Genomic DNA, 22,291 nt, shown 5'->3' on the forward strand with positions numbered 1-22,291 from the left:
AAAAAAACCCCCAAACCCCACCCCACAGCACTTACCAGCATTTGGAGCTGCCATCTGGCTGGCTGGGGCCCCGCCTGCACAGCATGAGGCAGGGTGACAGCCCCAGAGGCCCCAGCCCGGGCCCTGCTGCCCCCCGCTCCCCTGTGCTGCTCTGGGGGGGGGGGGGGGCCCCGGCACGGAGGCCTGGACCCCCCCAGCCCCTGCTTCTACAGTGAGTACAGGCTTTTATTTTTTATTTTGCTGGAGTCTGGGGTTGGGGGGGACAGCTATCAGGGGGCTGGAGGTGCACACGGGGGATAGGGATGGGGCCAGGTGGGGCAGCAATCAGGGGCTGGGGTTGGGCACGTGGGCCCTGAAGGGTTCCCCTGTGGTAGAGGGGGTTGTAGTCCCTGGTGGGGGGCTCTAGATATCCAAATTACTTTAACACTGTTAACACTAAATTTCTAGGCATCCAAATTGCTTTAACACTGTAGATATATCAATAAAACATGCCCAACTGATCACTGTCTCTCTGTCTCTCAATCTCTCTCTCTTTTAATCATGGAGGAACATGGATTTCAGGGTATTTTACAGAGTGATTTTGGGATTTTTTTTTAATCAGGGATTTTTCAGTTTTCCAATAGGGAACACCAGAATTCCTGCTAGCGAGGCCAGTGGCAGGACCCTTCCTGCTCAGAGCTGCCATCTTGGACCCAGTTGAAGGTGGCTGACCTCCTGGCCCCAATTGGTCAGAAGGACATGCTTTGACAGGTCAAAGCAGGCCACCACATCTGGAACATCTTCTGGGCAATAGCTCCCAAGATGGCTAGGCAGGAGGCACACGTGGCAGTAGTGCTGTACAGAGGCCAACCCTACAACTGCAGTTCACTGGCAGCTGGCCCAGAGGGGCAGGTGCCTCTACTGGCTCTGCAGTCTCCATCTGGGTCTGGCAGGTACACAGCAGGTCACAGCCAGGCAGCAGCCCCCACTGCCAGACTGCTGCAGTGGGTAAAGGGTGCAGGGAACTCTCAGGGCTGCTTCAGCAGTCCAGCTGGCACAAGGCATAGTGTCCCCACCAATTTGCTGGGCCCCAGAAGCTCCTGAGAGCAAGTAGCCCTGAGCTACTTGCCGGGGCAGCTTTTTTTACTGCTAGGGACAGCACAGGTGCTGGTCCCAGGCTTTAGCTCCCCCTAGCTGCAGATCCGGGAGGAGCCAGGCAGGGTAATTTTGCCCCGTGGCACAATTTGCACCACAACAAAGTGCATGTCCAAGCATGTGCACTGAGGCAAAAAGCCCCAGCTCAAACTTGCACCGCTTCGATTTGAGCTGCTGCAAGTACACGTGCTTGCATGTGTGGACATGCCCCATGAGATTTCTTTTGGTCCAATCCTCTGATTTCTCTAAGTCTCTCTGAATCCTAGCCCTACCCTCCAGCGTATCTACTATTTCCCCCAGTTGGTGTCATCTACAAACCTGCTGAGGGTGCACTTCATTCCATCTTCCAGGTCATTGATGAAGACACTAAACAAAATGAGTCCCAAAAGCAACCCCTGAGGCACCCCAGTTGACACTGACTGCCAACTAGGCATTGAACTACTGATTACTGCCCTTTGATCTTGACGATCCTTCCAGTTTTCTATCCACCTGTAAAAGGGAGATTCTGTTACTTTAACTGTTACTTCTCCTGTTACTTTAAAAGGGAGAAACTGAAGCAGAAAGAGCCCCAGGCAGCTGAACAAGGGTTACCAGCAGAAAGGGAACAATGGCTGCCTAGGCAATGAGCTGCCCGTTAAGGTGAAAGGACACACCTGTAGCCAGTCAAGGGATCACCCAACTGGCAGGGGCAAGGGCAGGGACAGGGCTTGGGAGGTATATAAGCCCAGCGGCTGAGCTGGGGCAGGCAGTCTGGCCCTGCAGGGGGAAGAGCTCTGAAGTAAGGGGACTGTTGTTGGGTGACTGGCTGGGATCCTGCTATGCCTATAAGCAGCAAGTAAGGTGCTAAGGGCTGGCAGGGGACTAGGACCCAAGATGGGTAGGAGTTCTGTTATACAGTCAGTGAGCTATGAGTATTAGTTTCAGCCAGAGGGCTTATGTTTTCATTTGATTCACTTGTGACTTGGGGTGGGACTATCAGAGTCGAGGAGGTCCCAGCAATAGCCTAGTAGGGCAGAGACAGGGCCAGGGAGCCCAGTGCCCAAAGAAGGCAGAGACAGGGCCAAGGGGCCCATGGCCCCTTGAGGGTGAGTTAGAGAGAGCCTGAAGCCAGGAGGGCTAAGGCCAGAGGTCAAGATGGGCAAGACCAGAGCCAGAGGCCCAAAGCCCAAGAGGGGTGAAGTCCAAGAGGGTGAAAACAGGGCTGGAAAGGGTGAGACTGAGGTTGGAGCCCAGAATTCAGGTCCAGCACTGTAGTTCTTAGGCTAAGGGGACCAGTGAGAGGAAAGGGGTGGAGGCTGAGCAAGCCAAGGCCTCAGTGAGGGTGTAGAGGCCCTGAGGGACAACTGTTAACATCTGCAAGTCATTGGCATGGGTACAGGGGAGGATGGTAGTCATGAACAGCCTCCAAGACAACAGGTGCCCTGGAGGCATGGACAGGCCTGGGAAGCCCACTGAATGTGAGGACAGGAGTGGGACTAGTAGGGCCTGAAAGGGCTCCACTGACAGAAACAAGGACTAGGGCTTGCTCTAGGACCCTTGGGCAGCCTCCCTTTTGAAAAAAAACACTAACTACATAAGGTGTAGCAGGTGGGAGAAGAGGGAGGGGACCTGAGGAGCCCGAGGCAGGAAGGAGTTGTAGCCACAGGGGGTGTCACGTGACTCAGACTTGTTACACCACCTTAAAGTCAGTCCATTCATTCAACCGCTCAACCTTCATTAGGTTGCTGGGAAGAATGTTGTGGGAGACTGTATCAAAAGCCTCGCTAAAGTCAAGGTACACCACCTCCACTGCTCCCCCACCGCCCCATCCACTGAGCCAATACACAATACTTTGTTTCTTCCACCAAATAACCTATTCAGATTTCTTGTAGATCACAGCTGTCCAACTGGTGGTCCATGAACTGCCTCCAGTCCCCAGGGATTAACCTGCAGTCCCTGGACTCCTGCTCCAGATGCTGCTCCCTCCACCACTCTCCTGCTGCTGCCATTGGAGTCTCTGACCCTCACTCTTTCTGCTTCTGCTGCTTGCCCCTGGCCCTGGGTGACCCAAGGACTGAGGGAGCCTGTGGCTGGGGTGGGATTGTGGACCCTGCATTTATGTGGCATGGTGTGGGGGAGGGGACTGGACATGCAGTGGGGGGGGGCACTGTAGTGGAACAATGCTCGGGGGGCACATAATGTGGTGCAGGAATGGCATCACAGTATAGCATGCGGGGCCATGCAATACAGAGTGAGGCCCATGCAGCATGTGGCCTGGGACCTGCCATGCCTGGCCACTCAGAAGTTGGAGAGCTGTGCTGCAGACCAATTGCCCATAGCAGGGAAGGCCATTTATTTTTAAATCAATTCTCTTTTTTTCCCTAAGGAGTTGAGCCAATAAGCAATTTCCCCTCAGCTTTACATGCATGTAAAGAAGGATTGTTTTCACTTCTTCCCTGACTGGCTTTCAGGATTACAACTCCCTTGGAGCAGCACATCTAGGAATGGCACTGGTAATGTGCAATTTCTCCTGTCTTTAACAGGACTGACTGGAACGTGTATGGATTCGATTCATGCTCAGCACCAACCTGCTTACAGACATATACGTATATTTATTATATATTATATTTATGGGAAAATGCAATTTATATATAAAACTTATTTTCTAATAATGAGCCAACCCAAAGTCATTGCCTACACTGGCAAAATGGAACCATAAAATCACCCCCAGTGTCCAAAACTGCAGCTCCAATAATAGTAGCAATGGCAGATCCTGTAGCATGCAGAAACATTTTTATCATGGTAGGCCTCTTTTAAAGTACTGACATTTATTCATTGGGGAGGAGATATAATTTAAATGGTATTGCAGAGAAGTGCTCTGCTGAGTGAACTTTGGGACTTCCATTAATTCTTACTAACCTCTATTATACTCCATTTATAAGGCCTATACGTTTTTAATTCATGATAGGAAAATGACAAATTGATTTTTCAGTTACTAATTCTAGAGAAAAAAAAACAGTTCCTAAAGCTTTCCTGGTTTCCTTTGGGGACAGAAGGCACAGGGCATTTAATATGAAGTCTGAGGGTCACCTGTCAGATCAGTCTCAAGTTCCACTCCAACCCCATCCACCCTGAGGATCACCTCATGATGATTCGCTCTGGTCATAGTGCACCAGAAAATGGGGTTAAGAGGGTGGGGTAAATATCAATAGGCTGCAGTGAGGCTGAGGTGAAGGAAGGTCCACTCAAATGCCTTATTTGCAAAGAGAAGATATTATTCTTCACAGCTGTCAAGTCATCAGCTGATAAAAGCTCTAGATTTACTCAAAATTAAGCTAGAGTCTTCCAGAGCAAAGGAAACTTTCTATGTAGAGCAGACTTGTGGTCCACAAGTCTATGAGTTCCACAAGTTGTGGAAATTAAAGTTATTCCACTAATACATTGGAGTGGGTGGCAAACTCCTTCCAAGCTAAGCCCTACTGTCCCACCCCACTGAGGGCACATATTGCAGTTGTCTACAGCTGGTGCTGGGAAGCCCATCATATAGATGAAGAATGCTCATAAAGTGAGAAAGTGAAAGGTAAAGTATGAGGTAAATACACAATGGTCGCTTTCCCTCCTTGTGCACTTGGGCCGGTTGTATTTTCTGCTCCAGGAATGACTTACAAGGAAGATGGGGGTACTTCTGTCCTCCTCCCCACATCTGGGGTTTTTGGAAAGACCAATTACCCTTAGGTGTAAATGGACTTTGTTTGTAGATCCAAGGAACATGGCACTCTGGGGCTCAGGCATCCTGAAATATTTGTGGGGTCATTATTTTCTCCATTTGTGTTTTCGATGGGTGCAAAGTGTTTTTGGCATCTCAGCAAAAACACCTTCCTTAGACTGACAAAGGGTTTTTGAACCCGAAAGCTTGCTTAAAAATTGTTCTCCAACTATTTAAGTTGGTCTAATAAGATATCAGATTCACCCAAAGAACCTTGTTTGCCTATGTCCTTAGACCAACACGACTACAACCTACACCCTAGTTTTACAGGGACACTAACTAATCAGTAGGAATATAAAAAATTAGAGAACTTATGCCAAATGCCTTCATATTAATCTACCTGGAGCAAAAACTTGGATGCCCACATCTTACAGTAAACAACAACTTATGCATTAACTTATCCATGTGCACTGGGGACTCAGTCACCAAATCTGTGACAGCTGCTTTGTTCAGCAAACTTCAAGCTACAAAGAAAAGGGCTATGATTCCTTCATCAATCAATGATGAACATAATCTTGCAAGACAGCTCACAGAGGGGAAGGGGACAACAGTTTGGTGTAGGTCCAGCTTTGGAGCCTCTCCTCAAAGCCAAAAATATTTGCACACCAACTTTCTTACGCATGCAGGAAAAACACAAATTAAAAATAAACTTTCATCAAAGTTCTATACAGAGTCTAAAGGGCTGAGTCCAATGACGACTGCTAGGAAATCCATAGTTCAATTGACTCAACACAATAGCAGGATTTGAGCAGAAAGCAGGGTAGATATGCCATCTTATTTTGACAAGCCATAGCAAGGAGTCATTTCATAAAACCATAGTAGTCTTCAAGGAAAAGGGATATTTAAGTGACAGAAGGAAAAAAGTTATTTGTTGTTTTATTCATAGATTATAGAGTCGGAAGGGACCCAATGGATCATCATGTCCAACCCCCTGCCCTTGCAGGAAAGAGGACCGAGGTCACACAACCCCAGCCAGGTGATTGTCAAGCCTCCTCTTGAAGACCTCTAAGTTAAGTGATTGTACCACCTCTCTTGGAAGCCCATTCCAGACTCTGGCCACCCTTACTGTAAAAAAATTCTTCCTAATGCCAAACCTAAATCTACTCTCCACTAGTTTGCACCCATTATTCCTAGGTACTCCCTGGGGCGCTCTGGTAAACAGTGCATCACCAATTCCCTGTTGACCTCCCCTGATAAACTTATAGGCAGCTACAAGGTCACCCCTCAGCCGTCTTTTGTAAAGGCTGAAGAGATCCAGATCTCTCAACCTCCCCTTGTAGGGTCTTTCACAGAGGCCACTAATTATGCAAGTTATTTTAAGCTAGTATATACTTACATTAAAAATCTAGTTTATATCTGTAAAACTGGACCCAGAACTATAGCAAATCAACCTTAAGGTTGAAAATGAAACACTTGAAAGTTAGGAAATGCAAGAATTCAGGCTGTCTGTGTAGCCTTGATTCAGACTCATGGCAAACATTTTATCTCATAGTTCTTAATAACAGGATCATATATATCACACCGTCCTCATTTCCACTATGAATTTGTTCAACCACATTCTCTACTTGTTATAAAAAAAACCCAAAACTTTTCACAAAAGTATCCAATACAAATAACTTGGTTGACAACATCTGTTTGGGGTCCTAGAGAAAATCCTGTTATCCAATGTCATTTGCTACTGATTTACTATTCCTTTTATTATAGGTGGGTTAATTCTACAGAAACATTCCAATGACTACTTGTTATAATTTCTTATATAAATTCACTTAGATAATGTCACCTTTCTTCTCATTTTCCTTTTCATTTATTATTCAAGTATTAAGTTTGCTCTCAATAATATATTTGTGCCATCCACCTTGCATTCATGAAAGCAAAATTTAATTAATACATACACACAAGACACAAGTTACTAAGAACAGTAAAAAAACCCACCCAAAACCAAACCCCAAACAAAAATGAAACTTACATGACCAATCACAACACAATTTGACTACATAGCGTTAGATACTCAGAGTATATTACTAGCAATTAATCCACAGTAAAATAAATTAGGCCAATACATTCTATTAATGAACCCATTTCAGGAAACTATGATCTGTTCATAGATATCCCACAAGCAGAAAAAAGCAGCTAAGTATGTCCAATTAAATCCCTGTGATTAATTTTTATTCATCCATAATTATTAATAATTCTGTTAATAAAGGCCATCTGTTAAGATATGTTTTTAGTAACTATTAAATCAAAGAAGTGGTTATAGCACACAGTGCATACCCTTTTCCAATGCAGCACTCCGACTTTTGTAGGTTTTATCCAAGCTCTAGTATGCTTTGTGAGCTTTATTCTTTCCTTCCTTAAAATTTTTCCTCCCAGCCAGCCATAGAACCAAAAATGCCAACAAAACCATATTTAGGTCATAAGTTAGTAGTAAAGTCATCTAGATGGTCCTAATACTTCAGTCCTCCCCTCCATTTGGTGGGTGTCTCAGGGCACTAAAGTGTCTGCTCCTTAAGAGGCAGAAACTGCCCAGGGAGAGGGCCCTAGCAGCCAGGCAGAATCCCCACAGGTGCAGGTTGCCATGGCAGCAGGATAACAAGGGAATTAGCCTGCACCTGCATCCAGTCAGCTGACCAGAAAAAGGCAGGGCTCTGGGCATATATAAACTCCAGGGCTGGGACAAGAGGGTTAGTTCTCTAGCAGCAGCCAAGGGGCTCTCATAGAGGAACCTACTTGGAGAGGCTTGGCTGCCTGTTCTTATGCTGGTAGGATTACAGGGCTATAGGAGCTTCTAAGTGCTGGTAGGGAGGAGGCCTATTAAACTGAGAAAGAAGCTTGCCTTCTTAAAAAGGGATAGTGTGGACCCTGTCCTAGTGCTGTATTATAGCCCAGGGGCTTGTGCTTTCTGTTGTTATTTAAACCAGTGGACCTGGCTGAAGCTGTTGGGGAGGAGGAGGCCTTATTGGGGCACACTGCAGTATGGAAACCCCAGCACCAGGGGGTACAGTTATTGAGGCCAGACTGAACTGAGACCTCCATGTGAGAAGGCAATGTCTACATGCCTTCTGTGAGGCATGTAGCATGATAAACGGGTGGTTTTGGAGTTGCGCATCTAGCCCATAAGGCTTGAGGGTATTGTATGGGACCCAATAAAGGGGTCCAACAACCCACAGGGTTTAGAGGAATCTGTCAGGACTGTGACTGAGCAGCAACTTGAGGGTAACCTCCAAATTCATCACTTATACTAGCAAGTCATGGCAGGTGATATTAGTAGGACTCCATAGGGCAGAGCTGGCATTGTCACAGTGCCCTAGGGACATCACAGCCATCCCTGGGGAGGCTGTATTGTGACAGTGGGGATCTGGAGAAGTGTTTTGTGATGCAACAAGGCAGTTCCCAACCTAAGTATCTTAGTCCATACTCAATTTCAGACTTCTTCTAAAGATTAAAAAAAAATAAATAAAAAAGAGAGAAATAATTGTTAGCTTGATACAGGAAAGTGCAAAAAGAAGCAATGAGTAAATCGGAGCAAGGAAAACATACTCTTATTAGTAGGGAAGCTTCACAGTGAACAGGCTGTAATGGAAGCCCTGTTGCTTAGTACACTTTATAAACAGACCGGACAATATGGCTGAAAAACAATATACCAGAGTGAACATTGTACTGGCTGTGTGTCTACATGAGACAGTTTACTGGGTATTAATTTAATGCACAGAAAAGCATCACTATCTACACATGTGCAGCAATTACTACACATTAGATTAGTCTAATGTGCTGTTTGCTAGTACCAATACATACAGGTACTAGAAAAAACAGTGTATTCACTTATGTGCATTAGTGCATGTGTAGACATTTATGTCCGGTGCAAACTGCCCAGTCACGTGCACCCAGCAGGGGTCCAGCCTCCTGCTTGGTGTAGAGCCATGTGACAGGGACAGCTTGTTGGCTGTACCAAGCTAGCCTCTGGAACCCTAGCCTGACCCCTGGAGCCTATGCCATCTGCTGCCTGCCCCCTGGGCACTGTGGCCCACCAGCATAGGCACATACTAGGTTCTGCAGCCCTGCAGGCCAGCTCTGCCCCCTGGGGCCCATGACAGCAGCTAACTGCCCCATTAGCTCTGTGCCCCATTGCTGCAGTGATGTGCTTGGCCCTGCAGCTCCACAGACCCCGACTCTTCCCCCCCCACCCCGGGACTCCAGATGGGCAGTCTGCCTTCCAGGCACTGTGTTCCAAGCCAGTAGGCATTTACCAGCCAACACCCCTGCAAGACAGAGGGAGGTGGGAAGCAGTTCAGGACTTTTTTGAGCAGGCCACGGGCTCCTAGCTGGGCAGCCAGGGGCCTGTCACATGCAGAGAAACATAGTAATGGCAGCGGTAATCTCCTCCTCAGCTGCAGGGCCCAGGCACTCAAGAGATACCCCTTCAGATGGTAGTGCAGATTGCAGGGAAGTGTGGACTTGCATGGGATGCAATTGAAACTCGGGGCCCAGTGCCAGGTTCTCAGCTGTGCCCAGGGCATAGTGAATGGGGCATCCCTCGGTGTGGTCAAACTGCTCATCACAGTGTGCCTGGGTGACTCTGACCAGGAGCACACTTGAGGCACAGGCCACATGCAGTGTGATCTGTGGACCAGGGAGCAGCTCTGGAGAGGGCCACTGACGGAAGTGGGGGTATCACCAGCTGTGTGTCCCAGGTGGGTGGGAGCCCCTCACCACCGGACCTGGGTGCTATGGGCCTGGAGGCATGGAAACAAACTGCTTGGCCTGCATAAAGGAGTAGTGGTGAGGAGTTGGTCTGGAGCTTTTGTAGCAACTGCCACCTGGAGCCAGCTCTGACCAAGCCCAGGTAGGGTACAGGGAAGACGGGGGGGTTGGTCTGTAGTCATGATGACAGACGAGATCTGGTTGCAAAGCAACCCCATGCACTGGTCTGACAGCACACTGGTGCAGTCCACTGAGTCGGGACATGTTATGCTATGGAGAGATCCACAGGCCACAGGATGCACCCACACAGACCAGAGATTAAGCACCACTGGCTTAATAGAACTATGCATCCAGTGTATATGATACTCTCAAGAAAAGTGTAGTGTTAGTAAACTTTATACCTACAAACCTCCAAGAGCAACTCTCACAATATTTAATGATTTTCTTAAACTACCAACCCCCAAATTCATAGATTCATAGATGTTAGGGTTGGAAGGGACCTCAATAGATCATCGAGTCTGACCTCCTGCATAGGCAGGAAAGTGTGCTGGGTCTAGATGACCCCAGCTAGATGCCTATCTAACCTCCTCTTGAAGACCCCCAAAACCGGAAAACCCAAGCGTTGTGACCTGGCCAATGCGGCAGTGTCCCTTATCTCATTGTGAGAGGTGTCAGACTATTTAACAAAGGTATAGCTAACCAAAGCCTTCCCAATAGCTAAGAGGTGATCCCGACTCTTGCCTGCCACATCTTGATGTTAGAAGATCTCTATTAGGAGGACTTAATTTTAAACACCACTAGACACTGGGACCTACAGTCAATTTCCCCTGTGGCTCCAAACTCTTGCATAACCCAATTTAGTGACACTCAGAAATTCAGTCGTTTGTATTAAACTTAAACTCACAGTGATCACTCTTTTCAATAATTATCTTTTATTTATAAAATTACTTTTCTTTGTGTTCTAGGGTCTCTCATGTCTCCCTGACAGGAGCGATGGACTTCCGTATTGAAAGGTTGCCAGACAGGCTCATTTAACTCAAGTAAGTCTAACGTCCAGTCTCTCATAAAATTGGAAAAGTAAAGAATGTTAACCAACGAAATGGGACAAAGCCCTTCTGGGCAGTTGTTACGTCTCAGCTCTGTATTCTTGGGGAACCCTGGTACAGGATGCAGTCTGTCTGACTCACAAAGGACTCACCCCCCTCCCCTCCTCTACCTAAACGAAACTGATTAAGATGCAGTGAGAGACGCACCTAAGACCCTCACCAGATAAGGGTGACGAGTGAATCAACTGCCCTAGGTCTCATTTACATGAGAGATGGAAAACAGAAAGCCTGAAGCAGAGACTGCAGTGAATTCTGGGACCAGAGAAGCAGGAGAGCGCTGCATGATGGGGAATCTGTGCTTCCAATGTTAATCAACCCATGTTCACACACACCCAGCTCAGCATTTATCAGACCAGTTCTAATCTAGATTTACTAAGGACTTTTCCCCCCCAGACACACACACACAGCTCTAAGTTTAATAGGCATCTCGGGCCGTACATTCCCCGGTCCCACTATGGGAGGCCTATTTAAACTTGATTGACTAAAACTCGGTTGCCGGGTTAGGGAATGCTGAGGCAAGAGACCGAGTCAGAGGGGGTATGGGCAACATTTGAACAATGGTTAAGGGTTCATCACAGCATCCAGCCTGCTGGAGCCCTAATCCCAGGTGTTGTCATATCTTTCCCGAGACGACTGGTGGGAGTCCTCTCCACAAAAGGTTATGAGCACCCCAATAATTGTTTTAAGTCTGTTAAAAGACTATAGTAAGATCTGGAAAAGTCATGCTAAGCTGAGGCTTGTGCACAACAAGTAAAAATCCAAAATCCTGATGCTGCAAGCTATCTATTGTTCCTGAAGAAACCATGAGATATCCCATCAGTATATCTGCCACCCATAGGAATTTCAAGCTGGCTCCCAAGTATTTGGGTTACTCCCTAATCTTAAGTGTTTCCTGATTATCAATCAGTTTCCTGAGATGGTCCAAACCAGATAACCCCTTGTCAATAGAAAAGACAATGATTTACACTACTGAGGGTGCTTCGAAGCAGCTGAACTGAGGGTATAAAAATCTGTAAGTGTGTGTGCTGCTAGAGGGAGAAGAGGAAGAGGAAAAGGAAGGAAAAGAAGTATAAGCAGGAGGAAAGAAGGAGAAGAAGAAAACCCCTGTGCTGACACCATCCCCTGTCGTTCTTGGGACGCTGGAAGAACAGATCATCTCTCCCTTCAAGGACTGTGCTACAGACTGTGCCTGTCAGCTTTGCAGCCTGAGTACCGTGGACTAGGTGAGATCCCAGCGTTCTCTGTCTTCTTTCTAGGCATAAACTTCTGAACCTGAACTGTATCAGTTAAGCTTGAGCTAAGTTTCCCCAAATACTTAGTGAAACCAGGGTAGTATTGTCATTGTTGGTGTTTGTTTTTCTTTTGCATGTCTATTACTACTAGTGCTATTATATATTTCATATGCTTAGCAATAAATAACTTTTATAGTCAAACTGGTAGTAGTTGTGTATATTTTTCCTTCTCTGCTTCTCTTTCTTCCCGTGCTCTGCAGCAACGCTTCTTTTACCTATGCTAAAGATCCCTGTGAAGCCCAAATTATTGTGGGGTCTGCTCATCAAGAGGCCAAAGATTGGGACGTGCTGAGTTTGAAACACATAAGGGGATCAGCTTGTACAGGCTGATTGACCCAGTTTGACTCAGACGTGCCCTTATGAACTGAATGCTGGCCCATGAGGGTGTCAGCTGGACACCCAGCCGGATTCAGAGGGATTCTGTTCACCTGTGTGCTTGTGTCTGACTGCAGTTTATTGTTGCTCTGATGAACTGATTCTTGGCATATGAGGGTGTCAGCCTGTCCGTGCTGATCAACCCAGCCAGGTCAGGCGTGTCACATTAATCTGTGTGTGTTTGTGTGGATGACTGATTTGGTGACTGGAGGAACCCAGCCCCATTGAGATTGAGTCCTGCAAGATAGCTCCATTGGGGGTGAGGGCTTGCAGAAGGGAGAGATACAGCTCCGTATAGTAACACAAGCAGCACATTGACAGAATCACCAAGACCCTAGAAACTATCCCTAATAAATGAGCACACCCCAAAGTAATGGGCAAATCTGATAACACCTCTGGTGTGTCCACTTCTCCCCACAGTTTTGTGTCATCCACAAACTTGGACAGAGTACATTTCACTCCCTCGTCCAAGTCGCTGATGAAGACATTGAAGAGTATCAGTCCAAATGTGCATGAATACTAAGGCTGTGTGAAATTTCACTGGGTGTTTCATTTTGAAGCTGTTTCGACATGTTCTTTGCTCAAAACAGTGAAATCAAAATGAAACAAAAGGCTTCAAACCAGCTTTGAAATGAAACAAGGTCACTTGCAATGTTTCAAAAGTTTTAAAACATTTCAAGTTTCAAAGCCGGGCTTACTTGACTTCAGCAATAGTCCCAGGCAGCAACCTGAGTCTCCTCTCATCCAGTACAGATCTGGGGTCTCACACTTCTGGGAGGAGTCTGGCAGCCCTCCCAGAGGTGCGAGCCCCAGGATCTGTGCCCTGGCTTACACCCCCAGGAGTGCCGGACTCCTCCTGGGCGCAGCAGCAATCTTCTCCAGCGCTGGTCCCAGCCCATGCACGGCACTGGTCCCAGGTGGAAAAGGAAGCCTGAACCTCCCCGGGAGGGCTGCTGGACTGTGCCAGACTCTTCCCAGGGGTACAAGCTCCCGGATCTGCATGCCAGATGAGGAGTCTCAGGCAGCAGCAGCAATCTTCTCCAGTACTGGGTGCCGGTCCCGGGTAGCAGCAGCATCCTCCTCATCTGGCACACAGATCTGGGGACCTGCACCCCTGGGAGGAGTCTGGCACAGCTCTGCAGCCCTCCCGAGGGTGCAGGCCCCTGGATCTGTGCGCCGAATAAGAGAAGGCTGCTGCTGGCAAGTGTCAGGAGTTTTACTTTGAACAGTTTGAGGTGCAGTTTCCCAGAAATCTCTGCACCTATCTCCTTAAAACTTGGCAAGTTTCATGCCCTCAGATGGATGAAAATGTCAGGGATCATAGCTCCAAACCAGGCAAGAAATGACAAAGTTTTGGGCATTTGCATGATTCCCCATTATAGCCTATGGGAAAAAACATTGAAACTTGTCTAAACAGTGAAACAGTTTTGATTAAATGGAATGGGACAGTGCTTCAAAACTAAATGAAATGAAATAAATTAAATAAAACACTGTCCCTTCGAAATGGTGAAACGGACATTGAAATGAAATTATGGTGTTTTGCATAGCTCTAATGAATACATGAGAATCTCAGCTTCCCTCAAAGGAAAAGAAAGTGTCCTTTGAGGGACTTTGTACCCACAAGGTTGTCTAACATATCTCCCAATCATACAGCTGGTCCAACAAAATACATTACCTAATAAGCCTTGCTTTTCACATATTCCTTGAGCCATCTAGGCTACACCACTACTCTGACCTCACTATTAATGGAAAAGTGAGTTCACAGCCCTCTTAGTTATAGAGGAAAGCATGAAAATATAACAGGCAAAGACATAGGGGCTGCTTACAAATGTTTAAATAACCCCCTAAAAATAGCTTTATAGAAGCAGTGTGTTTGTTCAACCCAGCTAGCCTAACATCTGTATAGACTGGGCACTTCAGTGGAGCTTTTTGGCACTCTTTATCTAATAGATGATTGAATCAGCTATTAGATAAAAGTGCCAAAAAATCCCCACTAAAGCACCAGATATACAGACATTAGGCAAGCCAGGTCCAACTAATGCAATGCCTCTTCTGGGCATGTGCTGGGCTTGGTATGGGGGCATGCCAAATTTGAAGTAAAGAGGTGTTTTGGGGGGACTTTTTAATGTCTAAGCAGCCAAAATCTTTTTCTTAATGCATTCTCAAGGTTTTGTAGGACCTGACTCACCATCTTTAAGTGTTTGGTATTAATAATACTGAGTCTGAGACCTAGAGGTGCTGGCTGGCTAACTTGTACAAGGCCATGTGTTTGAACATAGCCATACATGGAAATTGAATGCAGAAGTCCTGGACCTCCAGTCATTTGCTCTAATTACACTGCTTCAGTGCACCATTCTTAAAACAATTACATGGCTTTCACAATTTTCTATGCCAGTGTTGTTAAGCAGGTAGAAAAATATTAGGGACATAAATACACTTGATAGCACCAGGGGGGGCACACGTTCTCTAGTTTGGCCAGTGCAATATAAACTAACATTTTTAAAAGTTGCTCCTCTGGCTGTCATCTTAACACGATCCTTCCTTTGGTCAAGGAAGCTATAGGATGGCAATAGTCAGAACTGCATGAGGAAGAGTTAAGTTTGATATTAGGAAAGAGAGAGGTTTAGGTTGGGTATTAGGAAAAACTATTTCACTAGGAGGGTGGTGAAGCACTGAACACGTTACCTAGAGAGGTGGTGGACTCTCCATCCTTGGAAGTTTTTAAGACCCAGCTTGACAGAACCCTGCTTGGGATGATCTAGTTGGGGCTGGTCCTGCTTTGAGCAGGGGGTTAGACTAGATAACCTCCTGAGGTCCCTTCCAAATCCTAATTTTCTATGATTCTAAGGTAAATATAAAACCACCCTTTCCAGCAAGGATTTTGTTATAGTCATAGTTAATTCAGATTGACATTCATTTGGTCCAATTTTTTTGCATTAAGGTATGAATCCTTCCATGAAGTTAAATGAGCAATACTCAAAAAAAGCACAAGGCATTCCCCAAAGCCTCCTAGACAGCTACTTGTATTTGCTTGTTTCTCTTGTGAAACGTGCACAATTATTTAAGACAGAGTTTAAACAGGCTTAGCTGTATGCAATTACTTTCCATTTGTTAAAAGTTCCTTCCACCATTTCTGAAAGCTGGCTAGGATTTATCCCATGGCCCAGAGTTGTTGCATGGTTCAGTGAAGAACACTTTCAAAAATACCCATCAAGGCTTTAAGGCTGTCAGGGGGTGCTGTGGTCTGCATGCTCTGCCCCAGAGGCACTAATGGCCTCTATGAGGTGTCAAATGCTTTCTCCTACAATACTTCTGAGAAAGAGCAGGTTAATATTCAGCCAACCAGGACAAGAAATAAAATATGTGGTTGGGTACCCTTAATCATGTAAGCCTCAAGATAGAGGTTCCATCAGTGTGGCACATGGAAGCTTAATATCCTATAGTGAGCCAACATATGAGGAATGCTTTAGCAGCTTGCTGGCCCCAAACCTCCCTAGTCCTTGCCATGTGTGATGGAGTGAGCACTTCTTAACAAGGAGAAAGAATAAAAGAAAAACCTAAAATCCAGAGATACAAATGAACTCTCCACTCGGTAAATTCAATTATATATTCTTGGGTTCTTGTTAAACAAAAATATAAACACTCCTTTCTTTACAGGGTAGATGAAGTTTTGCATCTCCAGGATGTTAAAGTGAATGCTGGAGGTACAGAAGTAGATGTGGAAAACTGCTACCATTACCAAAATGCATGTTGAAGAGCATCATAAATGTTTTACTCCAAAGCGTCTTCTCCAGTAGGCTGGGCCAATGGCTGCTTTTATGCACGTATGCATGTAATTTTAGAAATATGATCCAATATTGTACTTAACAGAACTACTGTTGGATTAGCCCTAGTGTTTTGGGTTTTTTGAAGCTTTTTTGCTCTGCTTTATTCTTAGTTTAGCAATTTTTTTTTGGTAAAAATGTAAATTTACTCAGCTTTTCAAAGGAATTGGAACATTCAAAACAGGTAGTTAAGATGACTAATGTTTTCTTGCTTCAGCTAGTCACTTGATTTGAGGGGTCCCATCAGACAATTAGACAAACAAAGTTTAATAGAAGTTTTATTAAGCACTCAGTGTTCTTAATCACAGTACAATGCTTCAAGTAGTGATGAGAGTTTCTTTAAAGAAAGGAGGGTACAGAGCTCCAGTCAATGACTTGGGTTTTATTTCTTTGCTAGTGATTTATTGTTGGAATTTGGTAAAAATCACTTACTGAAAGAGGAAGGATAGGTTAGTGGTCAGGTTATTAGCCTGGGACTCAGGGGACTTGGGTTCAATTTCCCTTCCCTGCTCTGCCACAAGTTCTGTTTCTGTGCTTGCCCCAAACTGCTTCCATCTTGCCAGGGCCAAGAAGCTTGGTGTTTCTCATATACTGAAATAGGACTGAGATCCTCAGACTAGGCATTCTCCTACCTTTCCTCCACGAGAGGCTCAGTGTAGTGCATATGCTCAAAGCATGTTTCTTGTACACTCACCAGAGTAAGCTTTGTACAAGGAGTAGCATTCCAGAGCCAATTTCATTCCAAATCACACCTGGAGAAGAGGAGACATGGGGAAGGGGAGGGCACTTAGTTCAGTGGTTAGAGAACTCACCCAGGCTGTGGGAGACCCAGATTAAAATTCCTTTGTCAACCTGAAGGGACTCAAACCTCCAAAGGATATTGCAAGTGTAAATACATTAAAGATTGAGAGGTACTAGGATGCTTCAGTACCTTAGAGACTGTAAATACTCAGTCTTTCATTTTCCACTCCATACTTGCAAATGGATGTGCCCCTATCACAGAAGTGAGGAAAGAATTATTTGAAGGGCATTGAAATCCTAGAACTAAATTATTACTGCTTTATTCATTTTTAAATGCTCTGTCTTAACAAATTAAGAATGGTAATACAAACCCACCCTGAGCAACAAGTAATCAAAAGGAATCACAAAGGGGCATGTAACAAAGTGCAGGGCTCAGGGCTGAAGCCCACCTGCAGGAAGTTAGAAGGTGTAATAGCTTGACTGCCTAGGAGTGCTGGGCCAGCTGACAGGGATGACTGCCTAGTCCTGGAGGAAGCTAAAACCTCCCAAAGAGATGGCACTGGGAAGATGAGAAGAAAAGTACCACTGAAGTACTGCGGTAAAGCCCTTGCCTTGGATAGAAGAGGCCAGAGGAAGTTTTGTGGATGTTCTGGTTATTCTGTTTAGTTTGTGGTAGGAAAGGAGGAAGGCTGGTTCCTGGACCTGGCTAAAGGAGTAACAACCTGCCACATGGCAGCAGCATACTAAGGTTGGGGAGGGTTCATGTCAGGGTTAGAGGGGGGGTAACTTCAGGAGGACACAGACCTAGGAAGCAGAAGAGCTCCATAAGTACCCACAAAAACACTTCATATCAGGGTCTCAGTGACACTTAGCCCTGTGGACAAGTGAAGAGTTTGAGTTGTGGTGTCATCTTTAATACTGACTTCCTGCGGGACCTGGGGCTCTTGGGGTGCAGACAAAAGTTAAACTCCGCACTGGAACTGAGAAGGCTTTGCAGGAAGTGTCCTGAGTTGCAATGATCCCCCAGACCAAACAGAAGTTCACTGTTAGTTCCAGGAGGAGGGGAATCTAGGTGGTGGCTGCAGCTAGTTTCCCCTTGCAATGGCCCCTTCTCCCTCCCAGCCTGTCCCTATTTAAGAATGGGAGGGGGTAAAGGGAACAGAGGGAGCTCACTCTAGGGGTTCCCCAGCCAGTGCTGGAGGGTGGGGTGGGTAAATTGGAGCCCCCCACCTCAGGGGAGCTCCAATACACCCACCCCACCCTCCATCAGGGGCTGAAAAACCCTCAAATTTAACTCCTCCCACTCCCTTCCCCCTCCCATTATGAAACCAGCTCGAGGCTGGCAGACCAGTGCAGACAAGTTACAGAAGAAGACCATCTGTTTCGAAATGTCTTCATCTGACCCCTCATGCAATGAGAAGTCATATTTTCACTCAATCAGCCATTTTCAAGCTGTCTGCAGCCACACACTTGTGTTTGGTCATGGCTGTAAACTGCTTTCTGTGGCCAGAAAATTGAAAATTGTCACTTCTGTCTGTGCCCTTGATCTATATAGAGATGTCATAATACAAAATACAGAGATCTGGCTTTGGTAAAGGAACCATACCCAAGTCTCTAGACAGGGGGAGGAACATTAAGAAAGGGGCCTATTTCATTTACACTAGTAAACAGTCTCATGTGGAAAGCTCTCTTACATGCAGTTATTCCTTGTATAACATGGGGTAGAGGCATGGCTTCACCTCACAAGCTAACATAAGTCCCCAGCAGCATATCCGTCAAGGAGGCAAGAGCATAATCAGAACACATTGCACTCAGGGTGTTCTGGGCTGATGTCTCTGGGGGCCATTGCCAAACTAGACCCACCAAGAGACCTGAAATCCTTGAGGTTTATGGGTGATGAAAAGACCCACCTGCTCATCTTCAAGATCCCACACACTCTTCAGCCTCATATCCTAAAGAAGAAATACCTAGCCCTGATTCCATCTTCAAAAGAGCATAACTAAAGCAGTTATTGCTCACATAGACCTTTTAAATATAAAACATGATACAAAGAATTGCTCTCAGCCAATTCTGGACCATTGAGTAGGCCTGTATAATTGATTTCCTACCTTTTGTTGCAGAATGGTGGGTTCAGCTTTGATAGAACTTTGTCCTGCCAGTCCAGTAATCAGCCAAAAGCCATAATAAATCATTTAAACTTAGATATGGTACATTTATCTCCATATGATGCTGTCAGATGGAACCACTCCACATGTTTTTAGTTTTTGGGGGGTGGGGGGTTTAAGAACAATTTCTTCCCTTGGAATGGTATCTCTGAGAAATTTAAAGAGGTTATGAAGTAATAAAGGATAAATGAAAAATCATCCTTGCAGTCTCTGAGAAAGCCAAGGGGGAAAATTATGCTACTGTCCCTTCTTGGATGAAATTGGTGTGTCCTCATCGTTCAAGCAGATGCAACAGCTAAGAGTAGATATTGTATGCCAGTGAAAAGAATATATATTGCACAACATAACAGGCTGCAACATAAATTTGAAGAAATATGGAATTCCCTCTTGTAGGTAGGTCAAACTTTTCCCTCAAGCAGATAATTACAGGCTTGGGGTGAGTAAATCTTATTAGTCTCTCATCACCTTATCTCCACTCTCTCTACTCATAAGATACTGGTACTGGATAATATCTTCCTTCAGTCCCTTTTCTGAATGCTGTGTTTGGCATAGCCTTATCCCGTTCTGTTCCAATCAGAGCAATATTTTATTGCTGATGGTGAATAGTACAACTGGTTTTGTGTTATCAGTAATTAAGTCAAGTCAAAGAACAGCTGGAACCAGAATCCCACATCAAAACTGTACCCCAGTTCAATAAAGAGTAGTGCAACAAATCCAAATGTTGTAAATGAACTTTGTCTCAATAATGAGTCAAACACATTTTTGGTTCCAGACACACTACCAAAATCCTGAGGCATTAGTAATCTAACACACAAGTTGTATTGGCTGCTGACAGCCTATAACAATAAATAAGAGGTGAGTTTTGACTGTGACCTACTAAACTTGACCTGTTAACATGAACCCTTGAGCCATGGCAGAACTTCTCTGGTTGTAGAATTCAGATCATAGGTACTATAGCATGAATGGTTTGATCTCTATTATTCTGAAATATATAGACTAAAAACATACCGTTAGGCATTTGTTTTGAACAGAGCATAAACTGACTTACTGTGTTGCCCTCTGTGACGGGAGAAAGGGGAAGAGTCTTTCATGACCCAGGTGAGATTCCAAGCAGAGTGATCAGAAGGAAGAGGACTATTTGTTGGGGATTCCAAAGTGTTCAGACCTTTAAAGGCAAAGAACATACATGAGTGTTATTCACATTATATTTATTTGGTTGCTACTTTTCAGGCTCAAGGATTGTAAAGAGTTTTGTGGGCTCTATGTAATGAGTGCTGAAATGCAGACACCGCTTGGGTAGAACAGTGTAGTAGCATACAACTATAATCTAACAGCTTTGAGACAAGTGTAGAATATCATACCCAAAGGAAATGGCTATTCAAATTCCATAGAGTTATATTTCAATCCAAGGCAGACTCAAAACAGGATACAATAGATCTCCACTGCCTCTTTTCATATATGTGCAGAGAAAATATACCAATTATTTTACATGTGAAAAATTATTCTTGCTGCCCAACAGAAACACCAGTCTTTTCTTTCTTACTGTATTTCCAAGCTTTGCTTTGACCTCAGAGTATTTCAAGCTTGCTATTTTGTTTATATCATCACTTAAAAGATCCTGCACATAAAGCAGATTAATTTATGCTCAGCTGGGTTTCTATCATGCAAATTTAAAGATATCTAAAGCAAGCCTTCAAGGATTAGGATGTTACAATGACCCAGACTGTTCTGTCATGTTCTGTTTTTATCTTTATCCACTCTACAAGACCAGAATGGCTCCAGGGTGTGTGAAATGGTACCTGAAATCAAAGGGAATCCAAATAGGTGCAACAGTAATTCATGGGCATGAAGAATGTGTCAGTTTAAGGAATGTAATATTCCTACGTCATTTGCAGGGGTCTAGTTTTGACGCTTACCATTATAAATTGAACATAACAACAGTATAAGCAAGAAGAAAATCAAGTCCTAGAGCTTTCATATAGAAATAAAGATTGTAACTCTAACCCTTCTGATTACAACAGCCTTTAGGATATAAATGGACTTTATCACAGTAGCAGGGTCCCAGTGGTGTTGTAGCCATGATGGCCTAGAGAATGTAGGAGAAAAAGGGATTTTCTGTGACATCTTTTACTGGACCAACTACATAGTTGGGAAGGCTGTTGGATGTGGTTTTTTTACCTGAAAAAAAAGAGCCAACCACTAGCTGACCTAAATGGCAGGGAGGCAACTCCACAAATTAAAACAATCTGCTTGGAGGGATAAAGGAGTGTCATGAATTAGGTGAGAAGAGGTGTTAGCAGGAGTCCTTATAAAACAGAAGGGCAGTATAAGGGCAAAAGCTAATCCAACAACTCTCCCAAATATATAGTTGGTTCAATAAGATACCACAAAAATTCTTGCCTCTGTTACAGTGTCATGTTCTCATTCACTGTAGAATGACAAAGTTTTGCTTCCTTGTTAGCTAATGCCATATTGTCCCTTTGCCAATGTATAAATCAGCTGAGCATTATTACCTAGAATTTAGCAATATAACTATTCATGTAGTGGATCAAATTTAGGGTCCTGTTCTAGGCTTTGAATGGATTTCTTTCCCAACACACAATTACAATGTTAACACATGGTTGTGTGTTAACATAACCATAGGAGACTGGCTTCCTACCCTCAGATAGGGCTTGAATTATGTCCTTAAATAAAATTTGATTATAAGGATAATCTCCAAATCAGACATCTGTTGTTAGGGTCAAATTTTATTTTGGAACTTTTACTTTCATTACGCTAATATTACTGGTCAAAGGAGCTATAGCGAACAAACTGAAGCTCTTGAAGTGTCTGACTCCAACTGACTCTATGGACTCAGAAAAGATTCAGCTCCCTAATGCTAATTCACATGATTTCTCAATCTCTAACAGCCATAAATGAACACAGAGATTTCATGCATACATTTATGGTCAAAACAAGCCTTGGATCTAAACCTAATGGAGCTCTTGGAAGTTCAAAATTTGTTTCTGGTCCCTATTTTCCTGAACAAATTATACTGTTATCTCACAGATTCATAGATGTTAGGGTCGGAAGGGACCTCAATAGATCATCGAGTCCGACCCCCTGCATAGGAAGGAAAGAGTTCTGGGTTCAGATGACCCCAGCTAGATGCCTATCTAACCTCCTCTTGAAGACCCCCAGGGTAGGGGAGAGCACCACCTCCCTTGGGAGC

The 22,291-nt window shown here is 44.8% G+C and overlaps 1 protein-coding gene across 1 annotated transcript in view; it reads right to left on the reverse strand.

Annotated features, from left to right (window-relative positions):
• ALK (ALK receptor tyrosine kinase) overlaps positions 1-22,291 on the reverse strand; it is a 545,961-nt gene that overhangs the window by 381,279 nt on the left and 142,391 nt on the right. The window contains exon 3 of the mRNA XM_025215973.1: positions 20,129-20,245. Coding sequence (XP_025071758.1) covers positions 20,129-20,245 — 117 coding nt within the window. The remainder of the gene's footprint in view (positions 1-20,128; positions 20,246-22,291) is intronic.

The sequence above is a fragment of the Alligator sinensis genome, unplaced genomic scaffold, assembly GCF_000455745.1.
Source record: "Alligator sinensis unplaced genomic scaffold, ASM45574v1 scaffold138_1, whole genome shotgun sequence".
NCBI classification, from domain to species: Eukaryota; Metazoa; Chordata; order Crocodylia; family Alligatoridae; genus Alligator; species Alligator sinensis.